Below are 23,044 nucleotides of genomic sequence, written 5' to 3'. Positions count from 1 at the left end.
CACACACACACACACACACACACACACACACACACACACACCCCACACCACACCACTACCACTACCACTAGTAGAATCCCAAAGACAAGCAGGTATTTCCCTTCTGCAAAGATCACCTTTCTAAGAAATACAGAGCATGCCTTAAAGCTAAACTTTAAAAGGCAGCCCATGTCATAACCCTGAGGCCCACAAGTTGTGTAAGATCTGAGTAGACAGGGACATCTCAGAAGAACACCGGGAGGCCAGGAATTTCCTTAATTAGATAATCTCAGGAACTTTAGGAAGGTAGCAGAACTCTCCCTGGAAGGGAAAGGCTAATTAACATTCCTCAGATCACATGGTGAGAAACAACCTTCGGGTGGGGACACATTCCGCAGAGCAGACCTTTGCCCACCTTCAGACAAGGGAAGTCCTTGCCACCTCATTCCTTAAAGACCAATCAGTTTAAAAAGTCACACTGTTCTACCAATCACATTGTGTCTAATGGCTGCTGCCCTGAAAATTGTATAAAAGGTCACTGAACAAGCTGTGCGGGGTTGCCTCCTTTCCTAAGAGTCAGGGAAGGCCTCAGTGCACTGAAATAAAAATCCTCCTGGTCTTTACATCCATCAGGCTCCATGGGACTCACTCAGGGGGTCTCTGGTAAGCTAAGGCTCATCAGGGTCTTACAGTTGATAATGAGTAGTCCAACCCAGGGAAACCAGAGTCAAGGAGAACCCATGATGCTGTGAGTCAGGCCTGTTCTCAAACCAATCACCAAAGCAAAGGTCAACGGAAGCAGAGGTGCGCATGTGCTCGATGCAGGATGGGCTGTCCGGGCAACTCCGGCCCTTATGAGGAGCCGGCCAAGTACACAGGACTCCAGCTTTCCTCCTCTGTCATACGCAGTCAGCAGGACTAGGAGCCTCTAATCTGGGCAAAGGGGAGCAGACCCAGTGAAGAAAGAAACACTTAGGTGTTAGAAATGATATCTGAAATATCACTCAAATGATAGGGGGACAAGGTCACTGTGAATACAAAGGAGACTGGCCATGAGTGATTACTAATGGCAGACAACAGACACGTGCGGTTTAATTTCTCCATTTCCTCACTATTATGTTTGAAATGCTTCATTGTAAAAATAGCACACACTCATTATAGAAATTTAGACAAATATAAAAAACTTAAAAGAAAAAGAAAAAAACCCCATAACTCTATACTCTAAAAATATTTTATTTCTATCATTTTTTGCTTGATTTCCAGCATTTTCTTTCTTTTCTATGTGTATGTGCACACATGCCAAGACATTCACAGAGCAGTCAGAGGACAACTTGAGGGAACTATTCTGTTTCCATCGAGCAGGTTCCTGGGACCCACTGTGTGGTGGACACTGTAGGATGGTCACAGTGTGATGGTCACTGTGTGATGGACACTTTGTGAAGGTCACGGGGTGATTCTCAGCCCAAACCAATGAGAGATAACTGCTGCCGAAATCTGAATGACCCCCAAATCTCTCTCTATATATAGTAGCCAGGGAACTAAATAGCATGAAAGATCTACTCCGCTGTCTGAGCCTTTTGTTCTAAGAGCTGTAGCACGTGGGAAGAGGTCTGCTCTCCCAAAACGGGGCCTGAATCTGAGCCACACTCCTCACTGGCTAGATGGACTGTCAGCCCAGCTCAACCCGACTCAGAACAGGGCAGCGCAGAGAAATAGAGCGGCCAGAAAAACACGGCAGAGACGCTCTGCTCATGTTCGCTCGTTTCCTTTCACTAGGGCTCCTGTACCAAGCCAGGTCAGAAATCTTGGTGGAAAACCTCCGGCACTCAGACCCACAGACACTGTGGAATATCACCAGCCCATTTTTCTTTCATTTATTTGCCAAATAGGCTCTTCCTAGCCACAGTGGTCTTTAACCTGCCTTCATTAGTCCACTCAAAATTTCTCTTTGGCATTGTTCAAGTGGCTAAAGATTCTGTTTGTTTGACTGATTTTTGAGACTGACGGAGGGTTTTGTTTTGTTTTGTTCTGTCTTGCTTTCCTGAAACTTGCTTTGTAGACAAGAAGTTCCCAGAAATCCGTCTGACTTCTAAGCACTGAGAATACAGGCATGCAACAGCCATGCCTGGCCCTTGAGTTACTAAAGACTTTTAATGGCATGATTTTGTTGCCTAGTCATTCACCAAAAAAGCTAGCCTACCAACTGTTCTTAACATTTTTGCTAAATAGGAAAGTCTGTAATAAACTGGGGGAATGACACTTATTAAAAATTAGGCAATTTCAAATGATAAAGAAATGTCTTAGCACACGTCTAAATGTAACTCCACAGCACAGAAGAGGAGGAAAGGTAGGGAAATTGGTGGCTTCCAGACTGCATAATTCCAAGCAATTATGAACTTTTCCCGTGGCAAAGGCCATGGTGAAATGTACGACAGGCTCATACAGTGCCTCTCTGTTGATGAGAACTCACCAGGTTCAAGCAATGTGCTATGAGAATGTGTTAGAGGCCTCTGTAATATTGAACTTCAGCGGGTGGACCATTCTACCCATTCGAGATGGCTCAGGACAAATCTACAAGCACAGGGGTGGCTCCGGCTTCTCCCTGGACCAGGCATGAGTGATCCCAGCACTTAATGTGGTCCTCATCTAAAATTACTAGTGATGGGTATGGCTTGTAAGTTTTTCTCCCACCTACACAGCCTTAAAGATGGCTTCTCCCCAAAGAAAATCCACGAAAATCTCTGGGTAAAGAGGTAAGGGCAATCTTACATGAGTTTTTTTTTTTTTTTTTTAAGATTTAATTATTTATTATTATATGTAAGTACACTGTAGCTGTCTTCAGACATTCCAGAAGAGGGCATCAGATCTAGTTATGGATGGTTGTGAGCCACCAGGTGATTGCTGGGATTTGAACTCAGGACCTTCAGAAGAGCAGTTGGTGCTCTTAACTGGTGAGCCATCTCTCCAGCCCCCATCTTACTTTTTTTTTTTCTGTGCACTATTTGGATGAATATCTATGAAGATGCTGACTCTTCAGTCAATATCTGAACACCACTTAAAAAAGAAAGAAGTGAGGAAGAGCAAAGAGTCCACAAACTATCTCATGACACATGGAAGATTCAGGGATGAGTGAGTTATAGCCGTGTTCCACTTGGCCTTCAGACTGCTGAAAAAAAAAAAAAAACCACCAGGAACCTCTGAATTAGACCGTGTGTTATTGGCCGGCAGCCATCGGATGGGAAGCCACTGTGACTTCCCACCCTGAAGGAGTCCCCAGGCCTTCACAATGACACAGACAGAGGGACCACGAGGGAGACTCCTGCTGCTTCTAAGTCTTTTCCTTCCCCTTAGCCATCTCTGCCCGGGGTCTGACAATAACGTCAGAGACAAAACTGTTGCTTTCTTATCCGAGTCAAAGGCAGACCAGAGAGGAAAGTGAGTTTGGGACAAACCCAGCATACACACTCAGAAACCCCGGTGATGATCACCAAGAAAGCAAATAGCGGCTACCGGGTGTGGCCTCGAAGCAAAGCTCTTCTAATCTTTCCCCCTGACCTGCCAAACATGTAAGGGTCCCTACCACTCCACCACTAATGAACTCACATAGGTTTTTAAAACCACATTACCAAGAGGCTGGAGAGATGATGGCTCCGTGTTTAGAGCACTGTCTGCTCTTTCAGAGGACCCATGTTCAATTCTCAGTCACTCACATGGAAGCTTTCAACTGTCTGTAATTCTCGTTCCAAAGACTCCAAGGCCCCCTTCTTCTGGCCTCTAGGAACACTGGCCAGGAACATATACTTACATACATGCAGGCAAAAAACCTCATTGTATAACGTTTTTATAAATAAATAAATCTTTTTAAAAAGCATGTATCGCCAGTGTGGATACTGTACATAGAGCTTACTAAAAACTGCTAAGCTTATGAACAGAGACTAAGAAGATGAACCAAACCATACGGCACATATACCTAAGTAAGGAGCTCAGAATAATTGATCTTTTATTGTTGCTATACTTATTTTAACAATAAGTTGTTATCTGTATTGCATTTATATATTTCTCCAAGTTGGGAAACTCCCAAAGTCAAAGTTGATTTCTGATTGAAATCTCTGCCCTCCCTCTGGATTCACACATTGAAGAGAAACAGGAAAAACATGGGCATGCAACCAAAGACTTCAGTGATTTTATTTCAGCTGGATTCCCCAGTAAGGCAGTCTTTAAGGTTAAAATGACAAGCCAAAAAAAAAAAAAAAGTTGATGCATAAACACAGAACAGCTGTCTGTCTGGCAAGGACACTGCCATTGCACAGAGCCACACCCTACCGACACAAGCTGAACTCATCCCAAGTGTAGCTGACTTGATTTCTAGAGATTTCCCCAAGGTGCAGCTGAGCTCAGCCTCTGACGTAAGAGTGAATGGGAGCCACATGCTTGGGTGTCCTTACCTTGCAGACAGCCGCCTGGAGGATCGCATCAAAGCCCCCCTCGGGGGCATCTCGGTTTCGGGATACCCTCTGCTTCCTCACTTCCTCGTTAAAACTGTCCACTCTGTCTGTGAGAGGCAGCAGATGGCGAAACCCGAAGGAGGGGACGCAGTTGGGGAATAACTTGTAACTAGAAAGGAGAGAAGGGTGGATTTTTCCGTCATCATCTGTAAGCCTTTTCAATTTTTTTTTTTTAAAGATCCACTTATTTATTTTATTTATACAAGTAATTATCTTCAGACACACCAGAAGAGGGCATCAGATCCCATTATAGATGGTTGTGAGCCACCGTGTGGTTGCTGGGAATTGAACTCTGGACCTCTGGAAGAGCAGTCAGTGCTCTTAACCACTAAGCCATGTCTCCAGCCACTACCTTTTCAATTTTTAATTACATTTCACTTTAGCGTGCTTGTATATATGTACATACACACACACACACAGATCAGTTCCCTTCTATCATGTGGGTTCAAGGGAATCAAATTCAAATGATCGATCTCAAAGGTCCCATCTATTAATCAAATGTCCTGGCCTTCACTATATACCTTTAAAAAACATCAATTAACATTTACCCAGCACCTACCACCTGCTCTGGGCTAACCCTAGTGGAGAGAACAAAACCAAATAACTCTAAACAGCCAGCCCTCGCTACGGCACACAGCCAGGGCACGGAAGTGCGCAGACGTGGCTCGGAGAACTGGAGGTCACAGCAGACTCTATGGCTGGGGGAAGATTTGGCTCGGGCCTTGGAAGATGAGTGGGACCCAGCACAATCAAGGACGATGGCCAGGGAGGCACACAAGCAGGACTCTGGGTAGCCAGCTTTTTCTCATCAAACTATGGTGCTGCCGTAAGACAAAAGACCCACTGGTGACAACCACGCTGTGCTGGCACTAGAAGAGATGCAGAGCGGAACAGGAATGACAAACATTCTTCTGCTCTATCTATCTTTCATTCACTTACTGCAACGATAAAAGTGTCCACTGCCAGAGAAATCTACAAATTCTTCAAATGGGAAAAAGACAGGCATGTCAAAAACTGTGAGGAAAGCCCCAATCCCCTTTTGAGGATGTAGTTCCAACGATACTATCAAACTGGGGCAACGAAACAGGAAGAGATGTCTTAAATGGATCTTTGGGATAAAGAAATCGAGGGCAGAGTGTGGCAGCCAGAGAAAAGAACGTTAACACCATGTGGAGAAAGGAGACTGAGGAGGACCAGCAGGCCGGACGCAGTGTAAACTGGACAGACTTGCAGGATCTGTGGGCTGCTAAAGGAGGTCTCTCTTCAGAAAAACTAAGTATTGACAGAAAGGCCTCGAAGAAAGGCTTTAGAATCCCATTCAAGCTGTGCCTGGGAAGGGAAACAGGCTTAGCAACTGCAAAAGATCCTGCCTTCACTGCTGCCAAGACCAGCCCCACCAGGACGGGCCTAGGCAGGCTCCTCTCTGCAGAGAGGCAATAGTCAAAGTGCTACACAGACCTCACAAGCCGCTGGGCACAGACCACACCCCTCCCCCAACACACACACACACACACACACACACACACACACACACACACACACACACACACGTCCCCAATCCACCCCAGTGGCAGTTCTTTCTCTCCAGCTAATCCTTCCCAGTCTGCTTTTCCTTGGTCTCTCTCCCTCCCTATGTCATCACAAACACCTTCTGCTTAGACAGGTCAGCTGTTTGGAAATCCGAGCTGAGCCTCGGGCCACCCTGAGATTTTGTGCAGCATTCTCATTTTGTACAGAAACAAGGGTGACATTCCTGTAGGAAGGAGGAGTTGAGGCTCCTCCCACACCTCCGTGACAGACAAGAGGAGGGAAACTCTTGTTACAACTGCATCCAACTTTTTCTCCAAGCTCCTATTTCCCTTCTGTTGTTCTGGGCCACCATTTAGAACCTTGGGTGTGTGTTTGTTGTGACAGTTGGAGGAGAAACTGCGTAACTGCTGTGAAATGAGAAACCGGGAGAACTGCAGAAACACAGTGACTTACCCTCAGCGTTCTTGCCTCCTTTTCACCCTGCCCTCTTCACTCCTGAGAACGGCCTGAACAGACCCACTCTTCCTACAGTGTAATTAAGAACCAGGAAGTGTGACTGCTGGACACATGTCTAAACTACAGGCAATGTGCTGTAGCCTGGTCAGGGACAACTCTTCTTGGCACCACACAGACACTGGGAAGGTCTCCAGTGTCACTAGAACAGCACGTCACCTGTGATCATATTTCTGGCTTAGTTAGCTCTTGGAGTTGCTCCAGAATGGTTGGATATCTGTTTTAGAGTCTCCTGCCAGGAGAATAACCCCTCACACACCGTGTCTGTGTTATGGAATCCGAGTTGAGGGACATTCATAGAACTACTGATTATTAACTAGGGTGATGAGAATGGGAGGAGGGAAACTGAATGGTGATGGCAGATGCCTTTAATCCCAGCACTTGAAAGTGAGAAGCAGGAGGAGCTCTGTGAATTCAAGGCCAGCATAGTCTACAGAGTGAGCTCTAGGACAGCCAGGGCTGTACTGAGAAACCCTATCTTAAAAAAAAACGGGATGGATAGATAGGTAGATAGATAGATAGATAGATAGATAGATAGATAGATAGATAGGTAGGTAGATAGATGATAGATAGATAGATAGATAGATAGATAGATAGAGAGAGAGAGATGGATAGATAGATGGATAGATGGATAGATAGAGATATACACATATACACATATACACACACATTAGAGAGAGAGCCATTGTGACTGAATGCTGTAAAAGATCAAGGGGTAGGACCCAAGGGTTCTCTATGCATGGTGTAGAAGGAAGCATAGGCTTGCAGCTGGTCCTAGGAGTAGCCTAGGAGAGCCCCCTTCTACCTAGATGCTACTAAGAGCTACAGTACCAAGCCAGTAATGAAATCTCCAACCACCAGCCAAGAAAAGAGGCAATATCCACTGCGGGCTATTAGCAAGACAGAAAAATCAGCAGCTAAGAACATACTGCTCTGCAGAAGACCTAAATTCACCTCCAGCTCTAAGTGATCTAATCTCTGAACTCTATAAGCCCTACACACACACACACACACACACACACACACACACACACAAATAGATCTTAGAAAGGAGAAGAGAGGGAACCTCACATACAAATCATTTTAGGGCTAAAGATAGCTTCAGTGGTTAAGAGAGCTTGTTACTCTTCAGGAGGACCCAAGTTAAGCCCAGCACCCAAATCAGGCAGCTCAGGACTGCTTTGTTACTCCAGCTCCAGGGGATCCAACAGTCTCTTCTGGCTTCCTTGGGTACCAGCACACACACATGCACATACATAAAAAATATACAAACAGGCATACACACACACACACACATACACACACACACACACACACACCGTGATGCATTATTATGAATTATCTCTTACAGTCTAAGAGACTGGAACTTTTGCTAGAACTCAACACCCAGTTAATATCACACCTTAAAGTCACTTAAGACCCAAGGCTGCTGTCCTACTGTGTGCTCAGCCTGTTTGTTTAACCTGCCTTTAAGGGGACAATGTAACACCCAGCCTTGCATACCTTGGATTTCCCGTGATGTCCGCTTTTAAGCTAATGCACAGCTGCAATCATTTGGTTTGGTTGGTTTTGGTTTTTTTTTTTGTTTGTTTGTTTGTTTTTCAAATCAGGGTTTCTCTGTGTAGCCCTGGGTGTTCTGAAACTCTCTCTGTAGACCAGGCTGGCCTTGAACTTACAGAGATCCTGCCTCTGCCTCCCAAGTGCTGAGACTAAAGGTGTATACCACCACTGCCCGGCACACAGTTGTAATCTTAAGTCATGTGCTCTTCCACTCCTCTGACCCAATGATACAATGATAAATGATACAATGCACTTGTATCATTTGTTGAAAAGAACAAAAGTAGAGGTTAAAAGCCAAAAGGATATAAAAGAATATCTATCATAAGTATTGAATATAACATTTGGATATTACTTGATAAATGATGTTTGCGATACTGCTTGTTATCTCAGTCAGTTGGAGGCGGCAACTTAATCCCTTGCAAAAGTCTATTAAAATATATCTCTCGTCTCCAGGCTTGGACCTGGGTTCCGGCAACAAGGCTAAACACACCAAGAAGGTCGGGGTCCAGAAATAGGGCACCCACTGTGGTTGGGAACAGAGTATCTGGGACCTACTGTGGGGCCTCCCTCTGAAAGCTAAATACACCTGCTACTTCTGTGGCAACACCAAGATGGAAAGCCAGGCTACCTACGACACCAGTTCTGCTGTCAGGCACGTCTGCTATCAGAAAGACAGAAGAACTGAAAGACCAGGAGGCGCTTGCCTCATCCCTCACTCCTTCCCCATGTAACACTTCCTGTGCTGTTCAATAATACAGAGCAAAACCAGACACAAAAAGACCAACACAGATGCAGGGACAGATTCACAAGACAGTCTTCAGGCAGGCATAGACTCAGACTCATATGACAGACAGACAGACAGGGGACAGATGACACAGAGAACAAAAAGTATAGAATTCAAATCTGGGCTTGCTCTTGGTTAAATGACACCAGGAAGTGTTTTATCTCTTTCCTTAAAGGGACACCAGTCCATTACCAGTGACTCGGAGTTTATTATTAACACATACGTATAAATTTAAAAATATATGTATGTATCCATATACCCTGTACGTGCAGGTGCTGTGGAACTAGAAAAGGACATTAGACTCCGGGGAACTAGAGTTACAAGCAGTTGTGAACTGCCCAGTGTGGGTACTGGGAATCAGGCCCAGAGGTTAAGGGCACTGGCTGCTCTTCCAGAGGACCTGAGTTCAATTCCCAGCAACCACATGGTGACTCACAACCATTTGTAATGCGATCTGATGCTCTCTTCTGGTGTGTAGGCATGCATGTAGACAGAACACTATATACAGTTAAATAAATAGATCTTTAAAAAGTCACTCTAGCTCTTGGTGATGAGAATTCATAACTTTTATGGTGAAAGAACCCTCAGCTGAGAAATTAACAGGAAAACCAGCTCCAATGTTAACATGGAAGGTTCCTGACAACAGCAGTGATTAAAGCTGCTCTGTGGAAAGCCAGGACACCAAGGGCATGTGGTCCTCGATGGAAAACAGCCTCCAATGATGATGAGCTAATGAAAACATTTCACACCATGTGAGAGGCTGAGAGCCCAAAGGAATGTCAGCAAACCTCACACTCAAGAACAGAATGCTCGGAGACTCCCTAAGACAAGGACTTAGACGAGGACTTTTGAAACAGTCAAAAAGAGGAAGGAACAACAGCCAAAAGCCAGAAGGGAAATTACTAGAAAATTAAAAACAAACAACAAAAAACTAAAGGTTTTCAACAACAACAACAACAAAATAGTATCTAAAACACAAGGGTTTTAGAAAAAGGAGCAAGTAACAATTATAGAAAGGAAAAATACAGTCACAGAGATCCAAACTGTTTCAGTACACAGATTAAACTAAAGAACAAAGTTGTAACCTGGAAGGATTTCTATTATGTAGATGGGGGTGAGGGTCGGGGCCGCATGAAGGAAAATAAGAAACATGGAGTTTAGACTGAGAAGCTCCAACTGCCACTCACTAGTGGATGAACACAGAGATAGCAAGAGAGAATGACACTCAATCACACAGATACTCTTAGACTCTCCCAGACTCAGAATGACGCAGCCAACCAAGGCCAGAACAACGGGAGCCACGTTAACTCCCACCCAGACACAGTCAAAAGCAGGAGACAGAGCACACAGGAGAGGGGGTTAGAAAAACAGAGCATGTGTGTCACTTCAGCCAGAGGTGCCAGAGGACGTGGAAATGATAACTTCAGGGGTGCAAAGGAACACTGCGGCTTCTGGGGAGACATACTCAAAGGGTAAAAATGTATCAATAGCAATGGAGATGATTTTACATGAACTATCTTGATGACAGTTCAGTCAAAGAAAAAGTCCCACAACTGGCAATAGGAAACAGGATGTCGGGCTGGAGAGATGGCTCAGTGGTTAAGAGCACTGACTGCTCTTCTTGCAGAGGTCCTGAGTTCAATTCCCAGCAACCACATGGTGGCTCGCAACCATCTGTAATGGGATCTGATGCCCTCTTCTGGAGTGTCTGAAAACAGCTACAATGTACTCATATAAATAAAATAAATACATCTTTAAAAAAAAAAAAAAAGGAAATAGGATGCCAGCAAATACTGGGGCTTCCTAGAGATGCTCTGTAATCATTACCAAACTGGTCTTCAATCGGATGCTTGTATTACTTTTTCCTCCCCAGGGCAAACCTGGTCCTTCTTCAGACTTAATGTTTCTGGTGCATTCTACGCCAAGTGGAGAAAAACCTAGAAATTCTGTGGTTTTTGTTTTGTTTGTTTTTTGTTTTTTTGGTGGCAGATTGTTTTTTAGATGTCAGTAACTAACTCATGGGGCTTTTAAAACAGGAAAGCAAACAACAACGTGTGTGCTGTTCCAGACCTGGTTGGGACAGCTAGATTACATGCCTTGGCCTGTGCTGTTCCTCTCAAAGTTGCAAAGGGGACTCTCTAGGGAGACTGCCCAGGATGGGACGCTCAGCCTGCTCCCCAGAGCGGCAGGGTCGGTCCTGGTACTTCCTGGCTTACAAAAGGGAGATTTACATGACTTAGACTTGAAGTTTTCTTCTTTCTACTCTTTCTACACTGATTTCCTGTCTTAGGAACAGCTTTTCAGAGTGCTCCCCGCTCTCAAGAACAGCACTGTCTGCCACTGTTTCTGCCTGGAGGGCTTCAAGTAGGAACTCTGAATATCTATGTGCAAGAGCCTTTGACTATTGGGATGCTAAACACCCAAACCGGGCCTTGATCCACGGCCAGCTCCCAGCCCAGCATCTGTGTGAGTGCAGACACACCCTGTCTGACTGGAGTCGGAGCCCAATCAGAGCAAACAGACAGAAAGGAGTGGATGGGATCACTGTTCTGATAAATCCAAAATGTGTTTCGATTAAGAGGCTGTTGTTCCCAGTAAGTAGCAAAACACCAACAATAAAACACTTAGCCTGGGGCCAACTGAAAGTGGCCTTGGAGACTGAGAGCCTCGAATCTTAACCTAGTTTATGAAGTTTACCTTAACCTGTAGCTAGAAGAAGCTACACCCAGCAAATGACAAAATGTGGCTCTTTATGCTTAAGGAACTTTGAATATATCTGTATTTAAAACTGTTTATCTTACTGGGTGGGTTTTTGTAGCTCTGGCTGTCCTGCAACTCTCTTTATAGACCAGGCTGGCCTCAAAATCTGCCTGCCTCTGCCAGGATTAAAGGTGTGTGATGTGCACTACCCTTCCCTGGCTTATCTTACTGTTTTTCAATCTTTATCTTGATTTCTGGCCCCTGAGGAGGACCTAGGTCAGCATGGAAGAATGAAACTAACAAGACCAGGGAGACCCAGAACACAGGCTAGAGCTGGGAGCTGTTGGGGCCGCAAAGTGTGGAGAGAAGTAGTAAGCCCGGGGTCTTTCAAAAGAACACCCACTTACCTCCATGGCAGCAGGAGACTAAGAATCAAAACTGATACCCTAACAAGGAAGAAGCCTGGATCCCTGAAGGAGAGGTGCTAAGAGACCACACCATTCAGCCCTCCTCAGGTTTTATACAAATGAGGCAGCTTTGTAGATATTTAGCGGTAGACATTTAGGGACTTCTTACTGCAGACTTAGGTAAACTCTGACTTGCTGGACTTTCAGGAGCCTGGGAGTGCCCAGTCACTTAGCCTCAGATAAAGTATCTTGGCTGGGGGTAAAATGTCATTGTATTGATGAGAGAATACAGACTCTAGTCTACCCCTTGCTATCTGTATAAAGAGGTATTTATTCTCTGAAGGCCTCACCTTCTGTAAACATGGCTTAGAAGCCATAGGGACCTGAGGAGGCCAATGCGGGATGTTAACGAGATAATCTCAATAAAGTATCTATTTGTTAACAGTGTGAATGGTATCTGATGCTTATATAAAACTAAAATCTTAGCTGTTCTAGTGACTATGTTGGACCTTATATTCTACAGACTCGTTAAGGTCAACTGTGGAGATAAGAGGCAAGAAAAGGCTAGATGTTACCAATTACAGTGTGTTGTAAATACAGTGTACACCCAAGAGCATCATCTGACCTCTATGCAAGAACCATGATATGAACACACAGAGTATACACACACACATACAAAATTAAAACTGAACAAAAAATTAAAATTAAATCAAGGTTTTCATTTACCTATACGGAAGTAAATTATAGCTGCTAACATAAGCAGGAAAAATCTCTGAGCACATTTATCCTTTTGTATGTATGTATGTATGTATGTTTTTGTTTGTGGTCATGCACGCACATATGTGTACATGTGCATGCAAAGCTCAGAGACTGGTAGTAAGCACCTTCTTGTATCATGCCCTCTTGAGAGAGAGGGTCGTACTGAACCTGGACCTCGCAAATTCTGTGTGACTCATAGCCAGCAAACCCCAAGGATCCTTCTGTCCCTGTTTTACCAGTGCCAGGGTTATAAGCACCCTGAAGTGACCCAGCTTTTACAAGCTCATGACTGTGTAGCAAGTGTTTGATCAAATGAGCCATTTCCTTACCCCCAAACTCATGTATCTGTGTGCACTCCAGTTACTACAGGAAAAGGAGTTCCGAACTACACTTTCTTGACCTTTTTCCTGACCACCTGGACCCCTCATGACACTTGCTAAATGATATTAATGTGAGAAAACAGAGCTATGTGAGGCAGGCAAGAAAATAAATCCCCTAAGATCAATTATGTCTTGATACAACCCGTGACAGTTCACTTTCTCACACATAGGACAAGGACAGAATGTGGCCATCACGAATCATTAAATACTTAAGCCTAATGTTTCCCCTAAACTAGCCATTCTGTGGATTGGTTCCACTTTCCCACTACTTCATCCCACAATTCCACAAAAGGACAGTTTTGCCACTTACCCAATACACGGATTGGTCTGGTATCTCGGTGCTGTGTAGGAGAAAGGAGAGATGTCCTTGTCAACAAAAGACCCGAAACCTAACCGGAAGTTGCTAGTGAGCTTCCTCATTTCCTCCGCCAGCTTGGTGCCCAGGCTTCGGATGTTGTCCAAGTCATCCTTCATGGAGAGGGAGAGGTCCATCAGGTAGTACAGGTCTACAGGATAGTCCTCCACTTGGCGTACCTGCAGCTGGAAGGTAGTCTGGTCACCTGTGCCGAGAGAGGTCACCCCATTAGGTCATGTGGCTTGCTGCCATAGAAGGAAGGCTTTCATTTCAAAGATCTTTTCCCACAGTAGAGCAGACACAATGCAGAATGCTTGTCTGACCCAGGGCTTATCTGACACAACAAAAAAAATTAAAGCAATTCCTCTTTGTGGGAGATGGTCCACTGCCAAAAAGCAAGATTTTCTGGGAAGTACGGTGTCTCAGAAGTGAATACAGTGCTGGAGAGGAGCCTGGGTGCCCTTCTCCAGACCCCTGTCAGCGTGCCTGAAGAAGTGGAGTAGTGTTCTGTCTCACAGCCAGCAGGTGTGGAAAGGGGGGATTAATTAAAGGGAGGGGCAAGGAGACCTGCTAGCTGACACACCCCCAGGTTTGGAGAGAGACCCAAATCAGGACAACTGAGAGATAAAAAAAAAAAAAAAAAAATCCTTGGGCTGGAGAGATGGCTCAGCGGTTAAGAGCACTGACTGCTTTTCCAAAGGTCCTGAGTTCAAATCCCAGCAACCACATGGTGGCTCACAACCATCCGTAATGAGATCTTATGCCCTCTTCTAGAGTGTCTGAAGACAGCTACAGTGTACTCACATATAATAAATAAAATTTTTTAAAAAATTTAAAAAAAAAAATCCCTAAATTATGTCATCATTTCTAACCACAAATCACTTAGAACCGACTTCAAAGTTCAGTTCTCACCAGGTAACAGTTCACTGGTGGCTGCCAGATGTCCTACTTAGCCTGGGGTAGCACAGCTCTCGAGCATTTGAAATTTGGGTATACTTTTCATGTAACTTAGAGATGCAAGAGCCAGAGTGCCCTTGCCACCACTCAAGGGGTCCACACTCAGTTGGCCAGGATCACAGCTCAGAGAAGCCCTCTGCATCCTGTGTGGCCAGCTGCTCCCCATAAGCAAAGTCCTGGCTCTTGCAAGACACAAAACCTAGCCCTCTGTGCTCCCTCGCCTCCTCCCACTGGGAAGAAGTCAGACCAGGGGTGTAACCTGGACCTACATTTACTTAAGTATGAAATGAAGCCGTGGTGTTCACTGCGTCTATGAGGCTAGGATGCACTCCTAGGGCACAGCAGGGCTCCAGATCAATAAAAGCTTGGACAAAAGAAGTATCAAGAAGATTACAACTCCTATCTGCAGTCAGGTGGCAGGCCACTGCTCCTGACTTGTTTTTGCTTGAATTGTTCCAGCTGCCTCAAGACTGATGCAGTTTGGGTTGCCCGTTGGTGTGAGCCTATTTTTAAAAACCACCAGAGTCTGACTCAGACAGAAGAATGTTCGAGATTTCGTCCAGAATGGATTCCAAACTGCTATAGCATGTCTCTGGCTCCAATCTGGCAGACACAGCAGGTCCTTCCATGGGACTCCTTGGATGGATGCCTATCATGGTGGGGGAGAAGTGGGGAGTAGGAAAGAACTCAGAAAAGCAAGGTCACTCCCACCTTGTGTGTACCCTGCTTTGGCCTTTGCACAAGGCGGCAGACCCCAGATGGACAGAGCCTCTTCTGTCTAAATCTATGACCTCTTCACAGGGTCTGCTGCGCTTCCCTGCCCACCTTTCCATGTCTCTCTCCTACTCCGTCTTTTTTGCAGAATGTACTACTATCTTACCGAGGTTTGCCAATAATTAAGAGATGGAGGAGTGGCTTGGGGTCAGGGAAACTGAGAGGCAGCCATGATCAGAGCAGCAGCAGGCTTGGAAGTAGGAGAGTCAGATTTAAAGCCAGACCTGGTCACCAAGAGTTCAGCAGGCCCCCAGATCCTTTCAACCTATGTGGCTTAGTTTCTGCTTCAGTGAAGTAAGAAGACATAATTACAGTGGGATGTACATAAATATCCATGCTTTCATACAAGGAAATCTTTAGTTCCAATGCTTCAAGGGTTAAAAATTTAAAGTAATTTCAAATTAAAGCAATTCATGTGGGGATTAAAAAAGAAAAAGAAAATCCGTGCAGAAACTCCTGCTTAAAAGGGCTATGGCTTTAAGCATTCAAGTTTAACTTCAGATCTTCCAGATATGAAGGCAAAGAAGGAAGTGGGGTACAATACACAGGTGCCTGCCTCCACTTTGTACTGGGAAGTGGGCAATGTCCTGACATTACATTCTAAGAGAATCAGCTCGCACAGAAGGTGCACACATACACTTCTTCCCGTGGAGAAGCGATAAATATTGAAGGGAGCATTTCCCCTGGATCTCCAGAAAAGGAAGGTGTAAGAAGGAGCGCAGACCCAATCCTGCCAAGTGCCAGCCATTATATGTGAGCCTTTATAATGTCACACTCTCCTACATGAGCTCAGAATCACGAAACGCCTTGTGTCAGCAGTTCTTGTGTGGATGGCCATGACACCAGCAGCCCAGCAAGGGTGGCCTCCCTGATTTACAGGTTGGCAGAGTGGCTGGTGGTGCCAGTCATATGTGGAGCATGTTTTGCCAGGACTGGGCACCTTTCCCATCTCTGGGTGTGACTTTGCTTAGGCACACTCCTCCCTTCTATGCTTTCCCAGCAAGCTGTTGTCTTACATTGCCTGAGACTTTAATGATGGCCTAAGCAGGGGTCATAGACCTCACTTTCACCAACAGGGTTGGTATGTGCCTGCCTCTAGTGACAACATCCCCAAGCCACATGCCTGGATTTGTTACCCCCATCCCTCCTCCTCCCACCTCTCCCCACACCCCCTCAGACTCCCACATAGTCTCCCACTCTACTGGGAGCCCTCCAGGGTTTGGACACCTCTCTGGAGCTATTCCGCATAATCCCTACCTCAGGACCAGAGGCAGGATCAGAGAAGTGCAATAAAGTTAACTACAAAGAGCCCCCCACCCCTTCCACCCCTCATCCCCCACCTCCAACCCATTAACCCCTCTCCTGCCTTGTTTCCCCCAATTTCAGAGCTCCTGCCAAGGATCCGCTCATAAGTACAGGGTCTCCCTCTGTAATCAAGTACTAACTAGCCTCTGCTCCGGGAGGTACTTTAACACTTTCTCTTCTCTGCCTGCTCTTTAATAAGAAAACTTCACTTTTGTCCTTGGAAACAGGCATCAGTTGGCACACACTGCTAGACTAAGACCAGAACTCCCGCTGACTGTTCACAAGTCAAGACAAGGCAGGATCTTAACAATAAAGACTCCTGCCATCTTCAAATAAATGAGTGAGAGGTGTGTGTGTGTGTGTGTGTGTGTGTGTGTGTGTGTGCACATGCGCACGCTTGCATGTGCAGCATGCATCAGATCCACCTTGTCTATTGGCAGAGTCTCTCTTGTTTCTACAGCTTTGCCCATATAATCCTGGCTGCTGACCAGCAAAATTTTTTTCTTTTTTTTTCCTTTTTAGGATTTATTTACTTATTTTGTATATGAGTACTCTGTAGCTGTCTTCAGACTCACTAGAAGAGGGCATCAGATCCCATGACAGATGGTTGTGAGCCATCATGTGGCTGCTGGGAATTGAATTCAGGACCTCTGGAAGAACAGTCAGTCCCTCTTAACCACTGAGCCATCTCTCCAGTCCCTGACCAGCATACTTTTAAGCAATTGTCCTGTCTCCACCTCCCATCTCAGTATAGGGATGGTAAGGTTATGTAAGTGCACTGCTGTGTCCCACTTTTTATATGGTTTTCAGGGATCTGAACTCAGATCATCAGTAAAAGTTGTCCTCTGGCTGAGCATGGTGGCACAACGCCTTTAATCCCAGCGCTCTCTGTAGGTTGTAGGCCAGCCTGGTCTACATACTGAGTTCCAGGACAGCCAAGACTAGAGATACTCTGGTTCAAAAACAAAAAAAAGAATATCCTCTGGCCTCCACACATACACCATGGCACATGTGTGACACAACACATACACACACACACACAAACAAATAATATTTTTAAAAAGAACTATTTAAGAACTAAAAGATTTCAGCCGGGCAGTGGTGGCACACGCCTTTAATCCCAGCACTTGGGAGGCAGAGGCAGGTGGATTTCTGAGTTCAAGGCCAGCCTGGTCTATAAAGTGAGTTCCAGGACAGCCAGGGCTACAAAGAAAAACCCTGTCTTGAAAAAAACAAAAACAAAAACAAAAACAAACAAAAACAAACAAACAAACAAAAAAAAGAACTAAAAGATTTCATGAATAACTCAAAGAAACCTTTGGAGCGTTCTAGCGCTTAAAAACTACCTCTTGCTTCTGCTTATCTGCTAAGTTTTGCTTAAAATGCATATCCTAAGAATTTCATGACTTTTGTTAAGTTTTTTTTTTTAATTCTTATCCTGACATACAGTTTCCAGTGTTGAAATAAAATGGAAAACATGATCCTCATATTTATACAAAACTCTGCTTAAAGTTTGGCAGTTCTTCAGAAAGTTAAACACAGAATTACCATACAATCCAGCAATTCCACTCCTTGCTATAGACCCAAAATTATTGAAAACATATGGCCCCCCAAATGCCTGCACATGAATGTTCAGTATTGCCCAGTGGAAACAGTCTGTCCATCAACTAAAGTGGAGTCTAAGCACACAGAGTATCATTTGGCCATAAAAAGGACAAAGTAACAGGGAGTGGCCTGGTCAGGGGGACGGGGCTAAGGCAGGAGAGTCACCGATTCCAGGTCAGTTCGAGCTACACAGTGATGTCCTGGATCCAGACCACCAGGAAGGAGCACATTGTACGGTGTGGGAGAATTATGGCTCCCATGTTATATAACCAACAGGAAGTATCCAGAGAAGGCAATACCCGAGCAAAACTGCTTTAGAAGGTGAAGGGTAGTTAGTTCAAACTGCTGGTGTGGCAACAGTCCTTAATGACACAGCAGTGATGGTTACATAGCTTAGAACCAGTGACCTGAACATTTTAAGATTGTGCGACTTGTGACCTGTGATTTATATCTCAATTTGAAGCAAACAAACAGTTTTAATCCTACTTAAGAACTACAAGTAAAATGGCTGAGGATACCAGCACCGCCTCACAGCCTGAGGGCTCGAGTTTGATGTCAGGCTCCACATAGTGGAAAGAGAACATTGACTCACAAAAAAGTTGTACACATATACATACACACAATAAAATGTAATAAAAAATGTGTTTAATGGAAAGGGGAGGGGGCTGAAGAGATGGCTCAATGGTTAGGGATACTGGCTGTTCTTCCAAAGGTCCTGAGTTTGATTCCCAGCACCCACATGGTGTCTGAAAGCCCCTAGAACTCCAGTTCCAGAGGATCCAATGCCCTTCCTTGCTTGGCTTCTGCAGGCATCAGGCATGCCTGTGGTATATAGACATACATGCAAGCAAACATTTACACAAATAAGATAATAACATAAATTTGTTGTTGAAGATGATGATGGGCCAGAGAGATGGCTCAGCAGGATACCAACACAGCTTCATAGCCTGGGGGCTCTCAGAGGATGCCCACACTGCCTCACAGAGTTAGCTGAAAAGACAACATGAGTTTGGTCCCTGGATTCATATGGTGGAAGCAGAGAGCAGGCTCCCACAAGTTGTTCTCTGACCACCACACGTGTGTACACAGCACACAGACGGATGGACTGGAGGTTTGACACAGGGTCACTATGTAGCCCTGGCTGGCCTGGAACTCCCAATGTGAACAGGCTACCCTTGAACTCATAGATATTACCATGTTTCTGTTCCAAAGTGTTGGTGTATGCCACCATGACACCGAGATACCATGACCCGGCAAATAAATCTAACTTTTAATGCTGAGCCACCTCTCCAAACCAACACATAATTAAAAACAAACTTTGAGCTGGGTGGTAGTGGTGCACGCCTTTAATCGCAGCACTTGGGAGGCAGAGGCAGGAGATTTCTGAGTTCGAGGCCAGCCTGGTCTACAGAGTGAGTTCCAGGATAGCCAGAGCTACACAGAGAAACCCTGTCTCGAAAAAAAAAAAATTTTTGATGAGAAATGTCCTTGTCCTCTCCTCCCCTCTCATCACGCAGCCTGATTTCTTCTCCAACAGCCCTACCCTGGGACAGTAACCTGGCCTTCACAGGTGCCTTTCAAGTTACACTGAGGCTTGTCTCTGGCTAGTCTTGTGTAAGGTTCCCTCACATTCAACAAATGCTTATTATGAGGTAAGGGAGGCAAGGCTGGGGAGAAGGCAGTGACTGATACAACTATACAATAGAAAGCTAATCCCACATACCTGACAGCTTTCCCCAGGGTGGGAGAGCTTCCTGCAAGCAAGAATGCACTTGGTAACCAGAGATTTATGCTAAGCAGAACATCCCCCCTCCCCCATAAGAGGGTTTTACACACACACACATATACACATACACATATATGCATATATATTAAAAATGCATTTTCAAAATTTCAAAAACCATTATTGTTTAAAGAATTTTTCTCCCTAAAAATATATTCACAATGATTCTAGAACTTTAGAGAATCCAATTTTCCTCACCTCCCCCAATCTTTGTCTCTACCAAAACTTATCATGGTGGCTTGGGAGTGTCCTCATGGGATGGCTGCCCCCTCTATCACCTACTCCTCCCTCAGACGGCGCTGCCAGTGCACTCTCTGGATAACACAGACAGCGCTGCCAGTGCACTCTCTGGATAACACAGGATACTGTTCTTACTTCCTTTCTAATACTAGAAACTACACGGTAGTTAACAGGATGTGTGACTAAATTCAGTAATCTGGGCTTCTCCATCCACCTGGGCCAACTCCATCCTAGGCCAACTCACATCTTTTATTTTGGCTTCACAATAACTGAAACAAAGAAAACCAAACACTTCTCCAGCATCTGGTGTCTCAAAGGTCATTCTAAACCAATACATGTTCACAGAACCAGGAAATATGAATAGGTATAAGAACAGTGAGCTTTGAGGAAGGCTTACTACGAACATTCTATTGCACCAGATCCCGTCCTGGGGCACAGGTCCCTTTGACCATCAGCCATCATCCTTTAAAATAATGACTTCATTTTTGTTTGTTTGTTTGTTTTGTTTTCTGGTTTTTCGAGACAGGGTTTCTCTGTGTAGCCCTGGTTGTCCTGGAACTCACTCTGTACACCAGGTTGGCCTTGAACTCAGAAATCCACCTGCCTCTGCTTCCCAAGTGCTGGGATTAAAGGTGTGCACCACCACTGCCTGGCAGTGTTACTATGTAGCCCCTGCAGCACTGAAACTCAGTAATGTTGACCAGGTTAGCCTGGAATTCACCTGCCTCTGCCTCTCAGTACTGGGATCAAAGGCATGTCCCACACGTTCTTCTAGACAGCAGTCTCGTATGAAGCCCTGGCCACTTCACGAGGATGAAAGTGTCAAAGACCTTCTGATCCTGAGGGTCAGGGGTTAACCTGCCCGGGCCTCCCAGCTAAGAGACAAGCGGGGGCTACAACCATTCATAATCAATCCCCTGCTTCCAAGAGCACTAGAGTCACCTAGTAATAGCTTCAGTCAAGCATGGCAGACAGTGGGCTACGGGAAGGGGCTCCAAAGCAAAGCTACTGCAAACCCCTGCCACACCTAAGACGTCAGACTTCCCTGTTCAGCTACAAGCACAGGCTCCTTGACACGCAGATTCTACATACAGAACGAACGATAGGCAACAAATAACTAACTAGCGCAATAGTCATGGTTAACAAGCAAAAGCCTGGGGCCGGGTCCCAACCCCTACATCATTAAGTGCTGGGGTACACATCTGTAATTCTAGCACTTAGGTGCAGGAAGATCAGGAGTTCAAGGTCAGCCTCATCTACGGAGTGAGCTTGAGACAAACCTGAGCTTCATGAGACATTCTCAGAAACCTTTTGCGGACAAGGGGAGGTGGGAAGAGACTTTTCTGAAAAGTGGTGTTATCTAAGCAGCTTTCACTGAGTAGGGAATAAGTCTGTCAGCACCCTTCCAGAAATTAAACCAGCATGCTTCACAATTATGAAAAAAATTAAAACAGTCCGATGACCATCAACAAATGAGTAGGCACACAAAACGTGATACAATGGAATATCACACAGCCTTGAGAAGTAAGGAATTCTGCCTCATGCTCCAGTGTGATGAGCCTTGCAAAGGACAATATCGCATGCTTCTATTTGCAAGTGTTCACTAGAAGAGGCAGAGTCACAGAGACAAAAGTTACCAGGTTACCAGGGCTTCAGAATAAGGTCAGGAGACGAGGTGTTTGTTCTCTACTAGGTAGAGAGTCTCTGTTTGAGATAAAGTAGTGTGAAAATAGTCATGACGGCACAGCATGGTCACTGAACTGTATGATTAAAAATGGCTAAAATGTGCCTTTAATTCCAGGACTCTGGGGGCAGGTGAGTTCCAGGCCATTTAGGGCTACATGATGAGACCATGCCTCAGAAAGGAAGAAAGAGAGAAAGGAAGAAAGGAAGAAAGAAAAGAGAGATAGTGAGAGAAAGACAGACAGATGAAGGTGTAAATGGGAAGAAAAAGTTCAGAGAAACTAAAGACCCAAGTCCCATTCCCATCACCATGTCAGGCAGCACACTTCTATCTGGAAAGGGAAATCCCATGCCTCTGACCTCTGAGGTGCTCACATGCACACACTTAGAGACACACACACACATTATTAAAAGCAATAAAATGGACATTTTTAAAAGGCTTACTGGAAATTGTATGTTATAAATATCCTACAGCACTGGGTTTTTATCATTGTTTCAGTCGAGGTTTGCAATGTTCATTACATTTGTTACAGAAATGGACCCCCAGGTAATGCCTCATTCATGAAGGCACAGCCTCTACTACAATCCTTAAAAAGCATATATAGCCAAGACATTCCAATTAGCCTCATCTCCAGCAACCTTATCCTCGGCTTCCTGGTATGAGCCTTTCATCCATCTCCAGGCTCTGAGCTCAATTAAGCCCATCTTCCACATTAGCACATCACACCCAGTGAGCCTTTCTGAGCCTATGGTGCCCAACCCATCTTGAGGAACTCTCACCTGGCCGGAGGCTCACTGCAATCTCCTGTGGCGTCATCTGGATGACATCAGAGCCCATGGCACTGGAACCCTTGCTGCTGAGAGGTAGGTTCCGAAGGATGTGGGTGCTGCTGGCTGGACTCTCAATTTCACCTTCACAGCCATTCTGGATGAGGTTTGCCTTCAGGTCACACCGAGAGGTGATGGACCGTGGGTTGCCAAAGTACTGGGTGGAGAAACAGGCAAAAGCAGACAGTCAGCAGGGTAGGGCCTGAAACTCTGCACTCCATTTTCTCTGTCAGAAAGTGGAGGCAGGGGTAATCTTGATCCAAACGCCACATGAGGACAAAGAGGTTTGACAGAAGCTCGTGTCACCCTGGCTTGTTGTGAACTAAGGCTAGCATATTAGAGGAAGAGGAGGAGGAGGAGAAGGAAGAGGAGGAGGAAGAAGACAAGAAGAAGAAGA

At 45.2% G+C, this 23,044-nt stretch overlaps 1 protein-coding gene across 2 annotated transcripts in view; it reads right to left on the bottom strand.

Annotated features, from left to right (window-relative positions):
• The window catches only part of Itgb5 (integrin subunit beta 5), a 132,442-nt gene that overhangs the window by 77,305 nt on the left and 32,093 nt on the right, over nucleotides 1–23,044 (bottom strand). For both annotated transcript variants that reach the window (XM_031363728.1, XM_031363727.1), the window contains exons 3-5: nucleotides 22,600–22,804; nucleotides 13,428–13,677; nucleotides 4,425–4,593 (exon numbers count right to left, since the gene is read on the bottom strand). In XM_031363728.1, coding sequence (XP_031219588.1) covers nucleotides 4,425–4,593; nucleotides 13,428–13,677; nucleotides 22,600–22,804 — 624 coding nt within the window. The remainder of the gene's footprint in view (nucleotides 1–4,424; nucleotides 4,594–13,427; nucleotides 13,678–22,599; nucleotides 22,805–23,044) is intronic.

This window comes from Mastomys coucha, unplaced genomic scaffold (genome assembly GCF_008632895.1).
Source record: "Mastomys coucha isolate ucsf_1 unplaced genomic scaffold, UCSF_Mcou_1 pScaffold12, whole genome shotgun sequence".
NCBI lineage: Eukaryota > Metazoa > Chordata > Mammalia > Rodentia > Muridae > Mastomys > Mastomys coucha.
This window is presented reverse-complemented; position numbering and strand designations above follow the sequence as displayed.